Below are 18,379 nucleotides of genomic sequence, written 5' to 3' on the forward strand. Positions count from 1 at the left end.
CTATCAACTGATAAAATTGGAATCAAAAGCAGATTATTACTTAAATGGATTGCAGATGTGTGAAGTTCAGATGGATCGAAGTGCTAGTGCATGAATTACACAAAGTTCACAAACAGATCCAACAAGCATTTAAAAAAGCAATTAGCACGTTGGTCTTTATTTAAAAGGAAGTTTAAGAATAGGGAAGTTTTATTGCAGTTGTATTGGGTGTTCATGAGGCCACATCTGAAATACCATCGACAGTTATGGTTTCCTTCTTTAAAAACGGATTCAGTAGCATTGGAGGATTTGCCAGGCTAATTCATGGGAAGAGAGAGAGTTATCCTAACAAGAGAGGGTAGATATATGGGCCTGTATTCCTTGATTCCCTGAGTTGAAAAAAATGAAAATGAACTTATTTATTAGAGCTAATCTTGGCATCATGTTCTGCACAGACATTGTGGGCTGAAGGGCCTTTTCTTGCGCTATCCTGTTCTATGTTCTACCACAAAATAAATTGCTCATTTAAAACTGGGGTGCATAGAAATGTCTTTCAGATGGTAATGATCTCTGGAATTCGCTGCCCTTTAGGGTGGTGGAGATGAGGTCGTTTGATGTAATTAAGACAGGTAAGTATTAGAAAAATCAAAGGTTACGTGGAACATAAGCAGAGTTGAGTCCAACATGTATCAATCGTGATCATATTGAATGGTGACGGTGCAGGCCCTAGAGGCCGATTGGCCTACCCTTCTGTAATTTTCTAGTGCTCTTACGGATCCTTCTGCTACTCACTGGTTAAAGTCACTGGGGTATTAGGAGAGGCTTCTTCTAACAGATTAAATATTTTTAGGTTTCAAAAAGCTGAGCTTTAATCTGGATATGGATGGAAGAGCTAGAGGAAAGGTGACAAAACTCCAAAACAGTTTGCAAAACCAAAGTCAGTGATGCCAAAGAAATCATTAATCAACTGGAATTGTACAAATAAGCCCTATCCACAAAAGAGCAGGACAAATAAATCTCTTGCGGCCCATCTAGGAGGGATTCTCTTGGCGCAACTCTCAGTCATCAGAAAATTGATGAAAGGTGATAGAAACCATGTTGTCAAGCAGCACCTACACTCCAGTAGCTTTTTCAACAAGTTCCAATCCGGGCCTCTTGGCTCCAAACCTCATTCGTGGCTTGGATCAAACATGGCCCAAATAGTTAAATTCCACAGGTAGGAATTACTACCATTGACATAGGCTACATTGTGACTGAATGTGAGATTAAGGAGCTCCAGCTAAAAATTAAAGTCATTTAGAGAGGAAATGGGATTGCTCTAAGAGCTGGCATGGACTTTTTCCTAAAGCCTTTTTCTCTGTCAAAGAAAACTATGGAAAAAAATATATGGAATCAGAATCAGGCAAAAACTCAATAGCTTCGAAACCTAACTAAGACAAATGAAGATGAATGCTTGCCAGACTTCAATCATCTCATCTCCAAGACAAATGACTTTTTCATTTGCTTATAGTTCTTCCAGTTGATATATTGCATTACTGTTCACAATGTGCTGTCTGTCATTGGGAAAGCAAACGCAGATTGGGTAACTGCTTTGCAAAATACCTTAATTTAATCAGCAAGCAAGACCCCAAACTTTGAGTTACCTGTCACTTTAAGTCTCAATTTCATTCCTAATTTCAACTCTCAATATTTGGCTTTAAATACTGACTTCAACAATTTCACATTTCCAGCATTCAATTATTTTCTTTTGGAAATTATAGATATTTATTTTGTCTCTCCTGTTTATACGTCCTTCAGGTATAGCTTTTGTTAGTCAGGTAGTTAATTAAGAAAGTGAGAAAGGAATTTCAGATGGAAATCAACTGAGGAAATGAGAAAGGGAATGGCAGATGGAATTTAACTTGGACAACTGCAAAATGATACATTTTGGGAAGTTAAACCAAGTCAGGATATACACTGAATGGCAGGGCCCTGGGTGAACAGAGGGAACCAGGAATAAAAGTATATAGTTCCATGAAAATGGAAAGATGGATAGATAACGCGATGGCTTCATCATTCAGGCCACTGAGTGCATGAGTTGGGATGAAATGTCACAGCGTACAAGATGCTGGTGAGCCTACACTTAGAAACATACAAAAATAGGTGCAGGAGTCGGCCATTCGGCCCTTCGAGCCAGCACCGTCATTCAATAAAATCATGGCTGATCATCCAAAATCAGTATCTGGTTCCTGCTTTCTACCCATATCCCTTGATTCAGTTAGCCCGAACAGCTTTATCTAACTCTCTTGAATACACCCAGGGAATTGGCCTCCACTGCCTTCTGTGGCAGAGAATTTCACAGATTCACAACTCTCTGGGTGAAAGAGGTTTTCCTCATCTCAGTCCTAAATAGCCTACCCCATGTTCTTAAACTGTGACCCCTGGTTCTGGACTCGCAACATCTGGAACATTTTTCTAGCCTGTCCAATCCCTTTAGAATTTTTACTCTTTCTTTAAGATCCCCGCTCATCCTTCTAAATTCCAATGAATATGAGCCCAGTCGATCAATTCTTTCATCATATGTCATTCCTGCCAACCTGGGAATTAACCTGGTGAACCTAAGCTGCACTCCCTCAATAGCAAGAATGTCCTTCCTCAAATTAGGAGACCAAAATTGCACACAATACTCCAGGTGTGGTCTAACCAAGGCCCTGTACAACTGCAGTAGAACCTCCTTGCTCCTATACTCAAATCCTCATGCTATGAAGGCCAACATGCCATTTGCTTTCTTCACTGCCTGCTGTACCTGCATGCTGACTTTCAGTGACGGATGTATAAGGACACCCAGGTCTCTCCATTTCCTAATCTGACACCGTTCAGATAATAATCTCCCTTCTTGTTCTCGCCACCAAAGTGGATAACCTCCCATTTATCCACATTATACTGCATCTGTCCATTCACCCAACCTATCCAAGTCACCCTGCAGCCTCATAGCATCCTCCTCGCTGCTTACACTGCCACCCAGCTTTGTGTCATCTGCAAACTTGGAGATGCCTTAGAATATTCTAAAGGTATATTCTAAGTGAAGGGAATATTAGAATATGTACACTTAGAATATTATGTGCAGTTCTGGTCACTATGCTACTGGAAGGGTAATTATGCTAGAGATGGTGAGAAAAGATTCACATGGATGTTGCAGAGACTGGAGGGCTTGGGATTATTTTCCCTGAAGCAAAGGAGACCTTACAGAGGTCATTAAATCACAAGCGGCATAAATAGGACAGGTAGTCATAATCTTTTTCCAGTGGTAGAGGAATATAAAACTAGAGAGCATTAGTTTTAGGGAGGTAAAAGATAAAGGGGATCTGAGTGGCGAATCTTTCATTGTGGGTGACGGGTATATGGATCAAACCGACAGAAAGTGGTCGAGCTGGGTCAATTATAATGTTTAAAAGATATTTGGACAGGTACATGAATAGAAAAAGTTTAGAAGAATATGGACAAAATGCTAGCAAATGGGACTAGCTTGGGTAGGCACTTTGGTCAGCATGAATAGATTAGGCCAATGGGCCTGAATTTATGCTGTATAATTACGTGTCTGTATGAAGTAACAAACTGTGTTGATGAGGCAGGTTTTTATTGATGATCTACATGGATTTCTGGAGGCCTTTAAGTCATATTCATGGGTGACAGGATATGAGGGTGGATTTTATGTTTAGTAGCCTCCAGGTGTAACCAAGAGAATTTTACGACAGTGTGAAAGCAAGAGATAACATCTGTGCTCAGAATAAAGGAATTATGCTGAACTAGTGAGATATGGTTAAGTTGCTATAAAAATTAGACTGCTGGAGGTATTCAGCAGGTCAGGCAGCGTCTGTGGAAGAAAGTGAGTGGATAAAACTTTGTGGTGGGACACTTTGGACTGATGGAGTAGGGGGGAGAGAGAAGGTACAAAGAGGTGAAGGGAAAAGATGGTACAAGTCCTGCAAGTGGAGCAGGATGGAGGGACGAGGAGGCTTGGTCAGAAGATGAGAGAGGGGAGTTTTACCTGAAATGGAGAATTGTTGAAACAGGGAGCAGTAGGAGATATGTGAACGATGATGGACACATGAAACCAGTTGTGGGGAGCGGAGGATAAAGATGATCACAACTGCTTGGCCGTAACTGGATAGATATTAATAAATCCTTTTGAGTATGACCACTTCCAGATAGAATGATGGTGACATTAGGAGATGGATATTGTGTTCAACTCTTATCAGAAATCTGCAGTTAACTGAGAAGAGGTAATTTTGGTATAACAATGTGTGGTGACATTAATGATTGTAGTGAGCCATTACGTTTCCTCACCAAGATGAAAGTCTAATTGAAAGAATGCAAACACAAAATTTCTGAAGAAATGGGCATAATTTGGGAGGTAAAAGCATATCCTTGGAAAAGAAATGTAGTTCTGAACAAATTGATAGGAATACCTAAGGAGAGAGGACTGTTGGCAGTATGTAGAATGATACCATTAAACTGCAATCCACAAAGATGTGTTTAATGGGAATAGGATAATGGAAGCAATGAAAAGCAGATACATTTTCTTAGTGTACAGGATGAGCTCAGAGACTAAGGCAAGAAGATAGAAGCCTGTCAAAAATAGGGGTTCACAGTTGACGCAGTGGTAGAGTTGCTGCCTTACAGCACCAGAGACCCGGGTTTGATACTGACTACGGGTGATGTCTGTACGGCGTTGGTACGTTCCTCCTGTAACCGCATGGGTTTTCTCCGGGTGCTCCGGTTTCCTCCCACATTCCAAAGACTTACAGGTTTGTAGGTTAATGGCTCTGTAAATTGTCCCTACTGTTTTGGATAGAATTAGTGCATGGGTGATCATTAGTCGTTACGGTGGGCTGAAGAGCCTGTTTCCACGCTGTATCTCTGATAAAACATCTCAACATGGATCTATTAATGAATGGAAGTGTCATCAGATAGATATGATACTTTTGTCATTGAATAAATCTGATCCTTTATTGTTTGCAATGGCTGTGTTTCATCTGATTGTGTTATTTAAATTCTATTTGTAGAAGGCTGAGTAGTGACATTGCAAAATATGTTACTGTTTTCTGTAAGTGTTACAATTGTGATTAAAATATAAACTACACAAATTGGTTGAGTGTGATACCAAACAGTCCATCAAGTGCACATTGAACAAAAGTCGTGTGCTTGAATGCAGCATCCTTCAAAGAAGAACTGGGGATACTTTGGCACATTGTGTATTACCTAAACAATAAACACCAAAGAGAATGTTCATTTATTCACAAAATGCTGGAGTAACTCAGCAGGCCAGGCAGCATCTCGGGAGAGAAGGAATGGGTGACGTTTCGGGTCGAGACCCTTCTTCAGACTGAAAGAGAATATTGATATGTGCCCCTAAGGTAGTCTGGCATTCTTACTGTGACATGATAAACACATTTCAAAATATCCAACAACCTTTTCCCTTATTTCACTTGTCTGATTTGACAGAGGTCTTTTTTTTAGAGATACAGTGCGGAAACAGGCCCTTCGGCCCACCGAGTCTGCACCGACCAGCGATCCCCACACACTAACATTATTCTACACACACTAGGGACAATTTACATTTATACCAAGCCAAACCTGTAAGTCTGAGCGTGGGAGGAAACCTCAGGTCACGTACAAACTCCGTATAGACAAGCACCCATAGTCAGGATTGAACTTGGGTCTCTGGCGCTGTAAGGCAGAAGCTATGCCACCCTGCCGCCACCGTCTTGAATTAAAGTTAGACATGTGCAATATCATTTTAATAAGAACATATTAGAAATTGTTCATTCCCCTGGAGAGGCTAATAACAGGATTCATACTTGCCCAGTTTGGTTTGTTCCTTGATGTGCAAAATTCTGGGTAGAAGATTGATCATTGCAGTATGAGGTATGAAATGATCCTATTCTTATATCTTTTCTAGTTGTCATGGATGATGACGACGACCGTGATTTGCGAGATGTTATTGGGTAAGAAATCTCTTAAATTTGTACAATGATCATTGGCAAAGAGGTTTAAAGTTGTAGCAAACCTCTGAGAATTGAGTCAGAAGGTTACAAGATTTGAAGCCCTACTTCAGGATTTGAGCACACTTGGATTGACGTTTTCAAATGTAGAGGTAATTCTGTCATAAACATGTTTCCAGAACACAAATTGGATATAACGTGATCAATAAATTATGGAACTCTATAGATATTAGGCGGGCTGAATAGGTTATAATGCGATTTCGATCGGGAACTAGAGAATCACTTAAGTTATTTGGAAATTGTCAACCAGAAAAAAACAATCCAGGGAGGAAAATCTGTTTCCCTGTAAACCATTCCACAGTAATGTGAAACAGATAAACTGTTCTTCTGAGAAAGTGGTTGCCTGACCCGCTGAGTTATTCCAGCATTTTGTGTCTACCTGGGATCTTGCTGTGCTCTTTTGGAGTGGGGAGGGGAGGGGAGGGCACTAGACCAATGCAGGAGAGGTTTGGAGCCGATTGGAGTTGTGGTTCAAATGCAAGGGTTATTTGATTATAATCTGAGTGGGATCTTGCTGTGCATTGACGGGGAGGGGAATTTGGGGGGTCTGACTGATTCTGGGGGACGGGGAGGGTGCTAGACCAATGCAGGAGGGGTTTGGAGCCGATTGGGGTTGTGGTTCAAATGCAAGGGTTATTTAAGTATAAACTGGGATCTTGCTGTGCATTGCAAGGGAGGGGGATGTGGGGGGTCTGACTGATTTTGTGGGAGGGGGAAGTCTTGAAAAAATTACATTTGTAATATCTATATTTTTTATTGCTAAAAATCTCATCTTGTACATATATATATGTATGTTCCCGAAATACAGCCAAAACAGTACACGATAGCGCAACAATTTTAGGGGCACCTTGCTCACCATTCACCAGCGGTGTGCAATATCAAGTTTCGTTCAAATTGTTGCGCTATCATGTACCGTTTTGGCTGTATTTTGGCCGTTATGGGGTATGGACACATACCCCATAAAATAAACATCGCCATTTTAATCTAATACTTCCGTGTTCAATGTTGTCATTAAACGCGTGCTTCGTTGAACGATGACTGCTGAGGTAAATGCTCACATTTTCTTCCGTTAAAGTTTGACCAGTGGTGGGAGGGGAGGGGGGTGGGAGGGAACGGGAACTGTAACATTCTGTTGGTAAGGAATGATATTCACTCCCTTGCACGGAGTGACATAGAATCAGGAGACGTAGAATCTGTATGGATAGAGATGAGGAATTGTAAGGGTAAAAAGACCCTAATGGGAGTCATCTACAGGCCCCCAAACAGTAGCCTCGACATAGGGTGCAAGTTGAATCAGAGCTAAAATTGGCATTTCACAAATGTAATACTACGGTGGTCATGGGAGATTTCAACATGCAGGTAGACTGGAAAAATCAGGTTGGTAATGGACCCCAGGAAAGAGAGTTTGTGGAGTGCCTCCGAGATGGATTCTTAGAACAGCTTGTACTGGAGCCTACCAGGGAGAAGGCAATTCTGGATTTAGTGTTATGTAATGAACCTGACCTGATAAGGGGACTCGAGGTAAATGAGCCATTAGGAGGCAGTGACCACAATATGATAAGTTTTACTCTACAAATGGAGAGGGAGAAGGGAAAATCGGAGGTGTCAGTATTACAGTATAGCAAAGGGGATTACAGAGGCATGAGGCAGGAGTTGGCCAAAATTGACTGGAAGGAGGCCCTAGCAGGGAAGACTGTGGAACAGCAATGGCAGGTATTCCTGGGAATAATGCAGAAGTTGCAGGATCAATTTATCCCAAAGAGGAGGAAAGATTCTAAGGGGAGTAAGAGGCACCCGTGGCTGACAAGGGAAGTCAAGGACAACATAAAAATAAAAGGGAAGAAGTATAACATAGCAAAGAAGAGTGGGAAGCCAGAGGATTGGGACTCTTTTAAAGAGCAACAGAAGATAATTAAAAAGGCAATACGGGGAGAAAAGATGAGGTACGAGGGTAAACTAGCCAATAATATAAAGGAGGATAGTAAAAGCCTGATGGTCTGCATCCCAGTGTGCTTAAGGAGGTGGCTCTAGAAATTGTGGACGCATTAGTAATGATTTTCCAATGTTCTATAGATTCCGGGTCAGTTCCTGTGGATTAGAGGGTAGCTAATGTTATCCCACTTTTCAAGAAAGGAGGGAGAGAGAAAATGGGAAATTATAGACCAGTTAGTCTGACATCAGTGGTGGGGAAGATGCTGGAGTCAATTATAAAAGACGAAATTGCGGAGCATTTGGATCGCAGTAACAGGATCGTTCAGAGTCAGCATGGATTTACGAAGGGGAAATCGTGCTTGACGAATCTACTGGACTTTTTTGAGGATGTAACTAGGAAAATTGACAGGGGAGAGCCGGTGGATGTGGTGTACCTCGACTTTCAGAAAGCCTTCGACAAGGTCCCACATAGGAGATTGGTGGGCAAAATTAGAGCACATGGTATTGGAGGTAGGGTATTGACATGGATAGAAAGTTGGTTGACAGACAGAAAGCAAAGAGTGGGGATAAATGGGTCCCTTTCAGAATGGCAGGCAGTGACTAGTGGGGTACCGCAAGGCTCGGTGTTGGGACCGCAGCTATTTACAATATACATCAATGACTTGGATGAAGGGATTAAAAGTACCATTAGCAAATTTGCCGATGATACAAAGCTAGGTGGCAGTGTGAACTGTGAGGAAGATGCTATGAGGTTGCAGGGTGACTTGGACAGGTTGTGTGAGTGGGCGGATGCATGGCAGATGCAGTTTAATGTGGATAAGTGTGAGGTTATCCACTTTGGTGGTAAGAATAGGAAGGCAGATTATTATTTGAATGGTGTCAAGTTAGGAAAAGGGGACGTACAATGTGATCTGGGTGTCTTAGTGCATCAGTCACTGAAAGGAAGCATGCAGGTACAGCAGGCAGTGAAGAAAGCCAATGGAATGTTGGCATTCATAACAAGAGGAGTTGAGTATAGGAGCAAAGAGGTCCTTCTGCAGTTGTACAGGGCCCTAGTGAGACCGCACCTGGAGTACTGTGTGCAGTTTTGGTCTCCAAATTTGAGGAAGGATATTCTTGCTATTGAGAGCGTGCAGCGTAGGTTTACTAGGTTAATTCCCGGAATGGCGGGACTGTCATATGTTGAAAGACTGGAGCGACTAGGTTTGTATACACTGGAATTTAGAAGGATGAGAGGGGATCTTATCGAAACGTATAAGATTATTAAGGGGTTGGATATGTTAGAGGCAGGAAACATGTTCCCAATGTTGGGGGAGTCCAGAACGAGGGGCCACAGTTTAAGAATAAGGGGTAGGCCATTTAGAACAGAGATGAGGAAAAACTTTTTTAGTCAGAGAGTTGTGAATCTGTGGAATTCTCTGCCTCAGAGGGCAGTGGAGGCCAATTCTCTGAATACATTCAAGAGAGAGCTAGATAGAGCTCTTAAGGATAGCGGAGTCAGGGGGTATGGGGAGAAAGCAGGAACGGGGTACTGATTGAGAATGATCAGCCATGATCACATTGAATGGCGGTGCTGGCTCGAAGGGCCGAATGGCCTACTCCACCTATTGTCTATTCTCTCTCCCGAACTGAGACGCGACCTTTGTTTCTGTGTCGTGTCTCCGTTCCCGCTGCGGCCTACCACCGGCCATGCACCTGGGACCACCTGGGGCTCTGGTTCGCAGAGCCCGCGGCCCGGACTCACCACCTGCGGCGCTGGCTGCCTGCGGATGCTGCGGGAGCTGCTGCGACTCGTCTCCGGATGCTTCGGCGCGGACCGCGTGGACATCGGAAGCCCGCAGCCCCCTGGGTGGGGGCCGACATCGGGAGCTCCGGCTGCGGCAGCGATAGCGTCTTCGCCCGCCCCGAATCGCAGGGCTTGGGTCGGCCCAACCTTTCACCGTCCGGCGCGGCCTGGAATAGGCCGCGGGATTTTCTCCGCCCGGTGGGGGCTTCAATGTCGGGAGCCCCGACCGCCCCGACGTGGCAACTCCAACAGCCTGACTGCGGGGGAAGACGGCAGGGAAGAGAAAAAGACATTCTGGCCTTCCATCACAGTGAGGAGGTGACTGGAGGAGACTCACTGTGATGGATGTTTCTTTTTGTTTGGTGTTAGTTTATGATTGTATGTGTTATTGTATTTTTATTGATTATTCTTATTGGTCTTATTGTTGAACTGCGGGTAATGTTTCATTTCACTAAACATTTATGTGTATGTGACAAATAAACGACTATTGACAAGATGTTAAACAGAGGTTTTGTCTGGTTGTTAAGATGAATATATAGGACCTTGTGAAGCTGCTTATAGAAGAGGAGTGATTTTTTTTTCCCGATTGGGCAGTGTGCAGGTTTCATAGACCTGCATGGGAAGGTAGATACTCCCACCCCCACGAGTCTCGGGCAGATGAGACTCGTCAGCCTGGGAAGGCAGTCCATCTAGGAGAGGGAAAACTCTGATCTAAAACCCCCACTGCCTTGTGGCCATTACCAGTCATGGAAAAGGCTCCAGGAATAAACCTCAAGAAAATCCGGAGTCGGAGTCCCGAAGGCAGTTCATCGTTGTCCACAACCTCGTTTTGGCAGCTCCTGCGACAGCGCTGGTGCCAAACTAACAGCTCTGCTGTTCCTTTGGATCAATCAGCGACGTGGAGAGGGGGTACGTGCTGCATGGGCAGCAGCCTGTCCTTCATATGACATCGCCCAGGCTTGCATCCGAACACACATCACTGCAAACCTACACCTACAACCTGGAGAGGACACTCCAGCTTTGCCTGCGGCGTCGACACAACACGGGGAGCAACAGTTACTGGTTATAAGTCACCGCTAGATTGGCGTAAAACGAGGCGCCAGGGGTTGCTCCCGACGGTGGGAGGGATTTTCGGATCTCACTGGACAGCTACTGCCCGCCTCAAGCTGGGCAGCCCCCAGCCAATAAGGTGCTGTCCCGCCACGGTCTGCTATCCTCACTGGGTGCACAGGGATTAGGAACCATCCGAACAGCAGATCACAACCATCGCACCTGCAAACAAAAGAACACATCAAAAGAGACCAGCTCTAAAATTGGGAACTTGGAATGTCCGGACAATGATGACCGGCCTCTCTGGAAACCCAAAGGACATCAGTGATTCCAGGAAAACAGCTGTCATAAACAACGAGGTCAAGAGACTCAACGTAGACATAGCCACCCTTCAGGAAACAAGGCTGGCAGACTCGGGCACATTGAAGGAGAAGGACTACACGTTCTACTGGCAGGGGAAGGACTCTGACGAGCCCAGAGAGCACGAAGGCTTTGCAGTAAGGAACAGCCTGCTGAACACGGTGGAACCAGGCAGAAATGGCTCAGAGCGACTCCTGACTCTCCGCCTCAATACCACCGCAGGCCCGGTCACCCTTGTCAGCGTGTATGCCCTGACACTGTCCTCCACATCAGACACAAAGGATGAGTTCTACGAGAACCTCACATCCATCATCAGTAGCATCCCCAGCAAGGAAGAACTTGTTCTGTTGGGCGACTTCAACGCCAGAGTGGGCGCAGACCACGAATAGTGGTCTTCCTGCCTTGGGCATTTTGGTGTGGGCAAAATGGATGAGAACGGTCAGCGACTGCTCGAGCTGTGCACTTACCATGACCTGTGCATTGCCAACTCGTAGTTCCAGACAAAGCTCTAGCACAAGGTATCCTGGAGGCATCCACGCTCAAAGCATTGTCATCAACTGGATCTGATCCTAGTCAGACGTGCCGCCCTCAAGAACGTTCTCCACACACGCTACTACCACAGTGCGGACTGCGACACAGACCACTCCTTGGTGTGTTGCAAGATCAGGCTGCAACCAAAGAGGTTCTATCATAACAAGAAGCAGGGGAAATCCCGCATCGATGTCAGCAAGATGCCCCATCCAGACCTCGTGCAACAGTTTGCAGAGGCTTTTGAGAGAGAACTTGGCACCTCGTGTCCTGGAGACTGCAACAGAGAAGTGGGAAACTCTGCGGGACACCATGGCTAGCCTTGGCTAGCTTTCGGAAGAAGATCTCAAAGACACACGACTGTTTTGAGGCCAAGTCGACCGAGATGACTCCCGTCATCGAAGTCGAGCGCGCCGCCCTAGCCGAGTACAAGCGGTCAGCCAACGAGAAGAACCTGCTGATCCTCAGGGCTGCCAGGAGCAAGGCTCAGCAGACTGCCAGGCGTTGCGCCAATGAGTACTGGACACAGCTTAGTGAGGACACCGAGATGGCCGCCATAACAGGGAACATCAGGGGAATGTACGATGGCATTAAGAAGGCACTAGGACCAGTCCAGAGCAAGACAGCCCCCCTCAAATCCTCCACTGGGGAAGTAATCACAGACGAATGCCAGCAGATGGAGCGATGGGTGGAACACTACTCCAACCTCTACTTGAGAGAGAACACTGTGTCCCCCTCAGCCCTTGACGCCATCGAGTGCCTGCTGACCATGGATGAGTTAGATGGAGAGCCGACGGAAGAAGAGCTCAGCAAGGCCATTGACAGCCTGACCTCAGGCAAGGCCCCAGGAAGCGACAGGATTCCCCCTGACCTGATCAAGCATTGCAAGACTACCTTACTTCTTCCTTTGCATGAAGTCCTCTGCCAGTGCTGGCAAGAAGGAGCTGTACCGCAGGACATGAGGGATGCCACGATCATTACCCTCTACAAGAACAAGGGAGAGAGAAGCGACTGCAACAACAACAGAGGCATCTCCCTCCTCAACATCGTCGGCAAGGTCTTTGCTCGGGTCATCTTGATCCGCCTGCGGAAGCTGGCAGAACGTGTCTACCCAGAGTCACAGTATGGTTTCCGAGCTGGAAGGTCAACAGTAGACATGGTCTTCTCTCTTCGCCAACTCCAGGAGAAGTGCAGAGAACAGCGGATACCCCTGTATATTGCTTTCATTGACCTCACCAAAGCGTTTGACTTTGTCAGCAGAAATGGCCTATTCAAGGCTCTCCCGAAGATCAGCTGCCCACCAAAACTGCAGAGCATGATAGAATCCTTCCACATCAACACGAAGGGGACAGTGCAGTTCAATGGCAGTTTCTCGGAGCCCTTCGGCATCCGCAGTGGTGTCAAACAAGGCTGCGTCCTCGCTCCCACACTCTAGGATTTTCTTCGCTCTGCTCCTGAAACATGCCTTCGGCACCGCAACAGAGGGGATCTACCTGCATACTAGATCAGACGGCAAGCTCTTCAACTTCACCCGCCTCCGAGCCAAGACAAAAGTACGTGAAGCTCGCATCAGAGACATGTTGTTCGCCGATGACGCAGCAGTTGTGTCCCACACCCAGCAGGAACTACAGTCATTGATGGACCGCTTCTATCGGGCTGGCAAGGACTTTAGGCTGACCATCAGCCTGAAGAAGACGAACGTCCTGGGACAGGATACAGAGTAGAGATCCTTAGAAGGATCCGCCTGTCATCGCCATCGACGACTACGAACTCGATGCCGTCCATCAGTTCAAGTACCTCGGCTCCACCATTACCGACAACCTCTCCTTGGACACAGAGATTGACAAGATGATCGGGAAGGCAGCTACAACTCTCGCTCGCCTCACAACTCAAGTGTGGACTAATCCAAAGCTGACAGTGAAGACAAAGATAGTCTACAACACCTGTGTCAACAGCACGCTGCTGTACGGCAGTGAGAAATGGACTACATATGCCAGACTGGAGAGAAGACTCAACACCTTCCACCTTAGAAACATCCGCCGTATCCTGGGTATATCCTGGCAAGACAGAGTGTCCAACGCCGAGATTCTGTCTCGCGCTGGCCTTCCGAGTATGTACACTCTACTCAGGCAGCGCAGGCTGCGGTGGCTGGGCCATGTCCACCGCATGGAGGATGGCCGTATTCCAAAAGACATCCTCTATGGAGAGCTAACATCTGGGAGGAGAACAATCGGCCGCCCCCAGCTACATTACAAGGATGTCTGCAAGAGAGATTTGAAGGTGCTCGACATCGATGTGGAGTCCTGGGAGAGCCTTGCAGCTGACCGTACAAGGTGGAGAGGTACTCTGAACCAACATCTCAAAACGGGGGAAGGGAATTTGATGAACGCAGTGGCAGAAAAGCGGACAAGCAGAAAGGAGCGCAGCAACTTCAACAGACCAGAGTCCACACACAAATGTGACCTTTGTGACAGAGACTGTCACTCCCGCATTGGTCTCTTCAGCCACAAGCGACGCAGCTCTAGCCTAGGTGTGGAGCAAGCAGCCAACTAGGATGCATCACCCATGGTCAACCATGACCGAGGGGGCCTAAGAAGTAGATTTTTCCGACATGCTGGCCACCCTTCAACAGCCCTTCAAGCCAACACTGCCATTCATTGTGATCATGGCTGATCATCCACAATCAGTATCCTGTGCCTGCCTTCTCCCCATATCCCTAGATTCCGCTAGCCTCTAGAGCTCTATCTAACTCCCTTTTAAATTCATCCGGTGAATTGGCCTCTACTGCCTTCTGTGGCAGAGAATTCCACAAATTCTCACCTCTCTGGGTGAAAAAGTTATTTCTCATCTCAGTTTTAAATGGTCTCCCCTTTATTCTTAGACTGTGGCCCCTGGTTCTGGACTCCCCCAACATTGGGACCATTTTTCCTGCATCTAGCTTGTCCAGTCCTTTTATAATTTTGTACGTTTCTATAAGATCCCCTCTCATCCTTCTAAATTCCAGTGAATACAAGCTCATTCTTTCCAATCTTTCCTCATATGACAGTCCCGCCATCCCGGGGATTAACCTTGTGAATCTATGCTGCACTGCCTCAATAGCAGGGATGTCCTTCCTCATATTAGGAGACCAAAATTGCACAGAATACTCCAGATGTGGTCTCACCAGGGCCCTGTACAACTACAGAAGAACCTCTTTACTCCTATACTCAAATCCTCTTTTTATGAAGGCCAACATGCCATTAGCTTTCTTCACTGCCTGCTGAACCTGCATGTTTACTTTCAGTGACTGGTGTACAATGACACCCAGGTCTCGTTGCACTTCCCTTTTTCCTAATCCCTTAGATTAAATAATATAACATTCTCAAACAATATGAGCTATGTTGTGAAATATTCTTTGCTGTAATGATTTAGAAAAGCATTTAAAAATCATATAAATGGAGGATATTTGCTGGGTAATGACTACATTAAATTATTGTTCCTCAATTTAATTTTGCCATCCAATTTTTTTTTGTGTTGAATGTTTTTGACAGTGAATATTTTGTAGATATTCTACTGGGGATGTGGCCGATGATATTTTTATATTGGTCTTTGTTCTTTCTGAAAAAACAACATGTGTTTGTTGAGGTCTTTGCTCTTTAGAAACATAGAAAATAGGTGCAGGAGTAAGCCATTCGGCCCTTCGAGCCAACACCACTATTCAATATGATCATGGTTGATCATCCAAAATCAGTACCCCGTTCTGGCTTTTTCCTTATATTCCTTGATTCCCTTAGCCCTAAGAGCCAAATCTAAAACTCTCTTGATGCCTTTGCATTTCCTCTGCACTTGCTTCCAGATTTTAGAGACTTCATTTAGTGAGCTACTTTTGCATGTTGCTTCTCTGATTTATTTGATGGCTGCTCAGTTTCAGACAGGGGTGCTTCCTGCAGCAACACATCTAAGAACATATTATCTTGAAGCAGAGTTGATGTTACTCTGCATAAAACACTTTTGCCAATTTTCAAACGGTGGCGCAGCGGTAGAGTTGCTTCCTTACAGCGCTAGCAGCACCGGAGACGGTGTTTGTACGTTCTCCCTGTGACCAGCATGGGTTTTCTCCGAGATCTTCTGTTTCCTCCCACACTCCATAGACGTACAGGTTTGTAGGTTAATTGGCTTGGTATAAATGTAAATTGTCCCTCATGTGTGTAGAATGGTGTTAGTGTGCGGGGATTGCTGGTCGGCATGGATTCGGTGGGCTGAAGGGCCTGTTTCCGCGCTGTATCTCTAAACTATAAACAGTTATAGGCATCTCACCATTAAAGATGGTCAGTAGTGTTTAAACCCAGAACCCCAGTTAATTTCATATATGTAGAGGAAACCAATGCAGATGAGGTTGTGGGGGCATGACTTCCAAATTTCTTGATTGTTTCTTTTACTGCTGGCAAACCTTTTTCATCCAAAAATTTCCTTTTTGTTATTTTCTGGTGTTGAAACAATATTATCTCAAGACCTAGATTATATCCCTGGAGTCCCTTGTTACAGGATAACTAAACTATTTTGGCTGGTGGAAGTGAAGAAATAGTTCAGAGAAAAGGGTTTTTATAGTACATCTGAAATGATGGTTATCAAGAATATGTTCTCAAAGTGTTTGAAAGGACTATTTTTCCTTATACTTTTTTTCATCTTAACCTTAGCTCACTTATACTGTTTGTGAAATGAATCTGACTGGAAGGTATTTGGTTTTCTTTAAGGATGTACGGTTAACAGAACAAAATAGTCCCCGACTGTCAAAAAGTCGTATTCATCTTTAATTTTGAGAATTATCTTTTATTTCCAAATTATGTAATTTTACATTTCTTTTGCCAAGAAGCTTTGGGGATGGCTCTGCAAAGAAAACAACAACAGGGAATATTAGCATAGTAATAAACAACCTTTTTGGTTCATATAAGCTTAGAAATTTAATGAGAATGCCTGGGTATTTTTCACCGTTGAATGAATGGAGAGGATTCTTGAGGGAGCTGATTAGGGATGGTCACCATAATTTTATACATGGGAGATCGTGACTTACGAATATGATTGGCATTTTTGAAGAAGTAACCAAAAATGTCGATGAGGGAAAAACCGTAAACGTTGTCTATATGGACTTCAGCAAGGTATTTCATATGATTCTGCATAGTAGGCTGCTCTGGAAGGTTAGATCATTTGGGATCCAAGGAGAGCTATATGACTGAATAGAGGATTGGCTTCATGGAACGAAGCAGAGGCTGATGGTGGAAGGTTGTCTTTTCAGACTGGAGGCCTATGTTGAGTGGTGTGCCCATTGCTATTTTTGTGGTTTATATCAATGATTTGGATGAGAATATACAAAGCATGATTAGTAATTTTGCAGATAACACCAAACGGTGATATCGTAGATAGTGAAGATGGTTATCAAACATTACAGCAGGATCTTGGCAAATGGGCTAAGGAATGGTTAATGGAGTTTAATGTAAATAAGTATGAGGTATTGTATTTTGGAAAGTCAAACCACAGTAAAAGGTAGGGCCCTGGGTAGTGTAGTGGGGCAGAGGGATCTAGGAGTGCAGGGACATAGTTCCTACAATGTGGTGTCACGGGTAGATCGGGTGGTCAAGAAGGCTTTTGGAACATTGACCTTCATCAGTCAGGGTAGTGAATATAGAATTTGGGATGTTATGTAATAGTTGTACAAGATGTTGGTGAGGACACTGGAGAATTGTGTTCTGTTTTGGTTATCCTTCTACAGGAAGGATGTCGTTAAACTGGAAAGAGCACGAAGAAGATTTACGAGGATGTTGCCAGGACTTGAGGGCCTGAGCTTTCAAGAGAGGTTGGGCATGCTAGGAGCGCAAGAGGCTGAGGGGTGATCCTATACAGTTGTATAAAATCATGGAGGGGATAGATAGGGTGAACACACAGAGTCTTTTACCCACAGTAGGGAATCAAGAACCAGAGGACATGTGTTTAAGGTGAGAGGGGAAAGATTTAAGAGGAATCTGAGGGGCAACATTTTCATACAGACGTTGGTGGATATATGGAACGAGCTGCCAGAGGAGGTAGTTGAGGTAGGTACTATAACAAAATTTAACAGACATTTGGACAGACATGGCTAGGAAAGGTTTAGAGGGATATGGGCCAAACGTGAGCAGATGGGGGATGAGTGTGGATGGGTATCTTAATCGGCATGGGCAAGGTGGGTCAAAGGGCCTGTTTCCATGCTGAATGACTCTGTCTCTAAGACTATCAATGTTATCTAGAGTAAATTAGATACGTTACCATTTCTGGATTAAACCACACGTCCATGAAATTCCGTGTATTGCCTTCTAGACATGATTTCTACATCAGGACTGGGTGAGATAATCTTATGCCTGCGTGAGTTTCTTTTGGACCTTTGCAGTGGAAATGGTTCTTATTTAGATTTAGATTTTTAGATTTAGAGATACAGCGCGGAAACAGGCCCTTCGGCCCACCGAGTCTGCCCCGCACATTAACACTATCCTACACACACTAGGGACAATTTTTACATTTACCCAGTCAATTAACCTACATACCTGTACGTCTTTGGAGTGTGGGAGGAAACTGAAGATCTCGGAGAAAACCCACGCAGGTCACGGGGAGAACGTACAAACTCCGTACAGATGGCGCCCGTAGTCAGGATCGAACCTGAGTCTCCGGCGCTGCATTCGCTGTAAGGCAGCAA

General features: G+C 44.9%; 1 protein-coding gene across 2 annotated transcripts in view; it reads left to right on the top strand.

Annotated features, from left to right (window-relative positions):
• Positions 1–18,379, top strand: part of bicral (BICRA like chromatin remodeling complex associated protein) — a 60,959-nt gene that overhangs the window by 6,532 nt on the left and 36,048 nt on the right. For both annotated transcript variants that reach the window (XM_078404968.1, XM_078404970.1), the window contains exon 2: positions 5,921–5,966. In XM_078404968.1, the coding sequence (XP_078261094.1) occupies positions 5,926–5,966 (41 nt within the window). In that variant the 5' untranslated portion in view covers positions 5,921–5,925. The remainder of the gene's footprint in view (positions 1–5,920; positions 5,967–18,379) is intronic.

Source organism: Rhinoraja longicauda, chromosome 9 (genome assembly GCF_053455715.1).
Source record: "Rhinoraja longicauda isolate Sanriku21f chromosome 9, sRhiLon1.1, whole genome shotgun sequence".
NCBI lineage: Eukaryota > Metazoa > Chordata > Chondrichthyes > Rajiformes > Arhynchobatidae > Rhinoraja > Rhinoraja longicauda.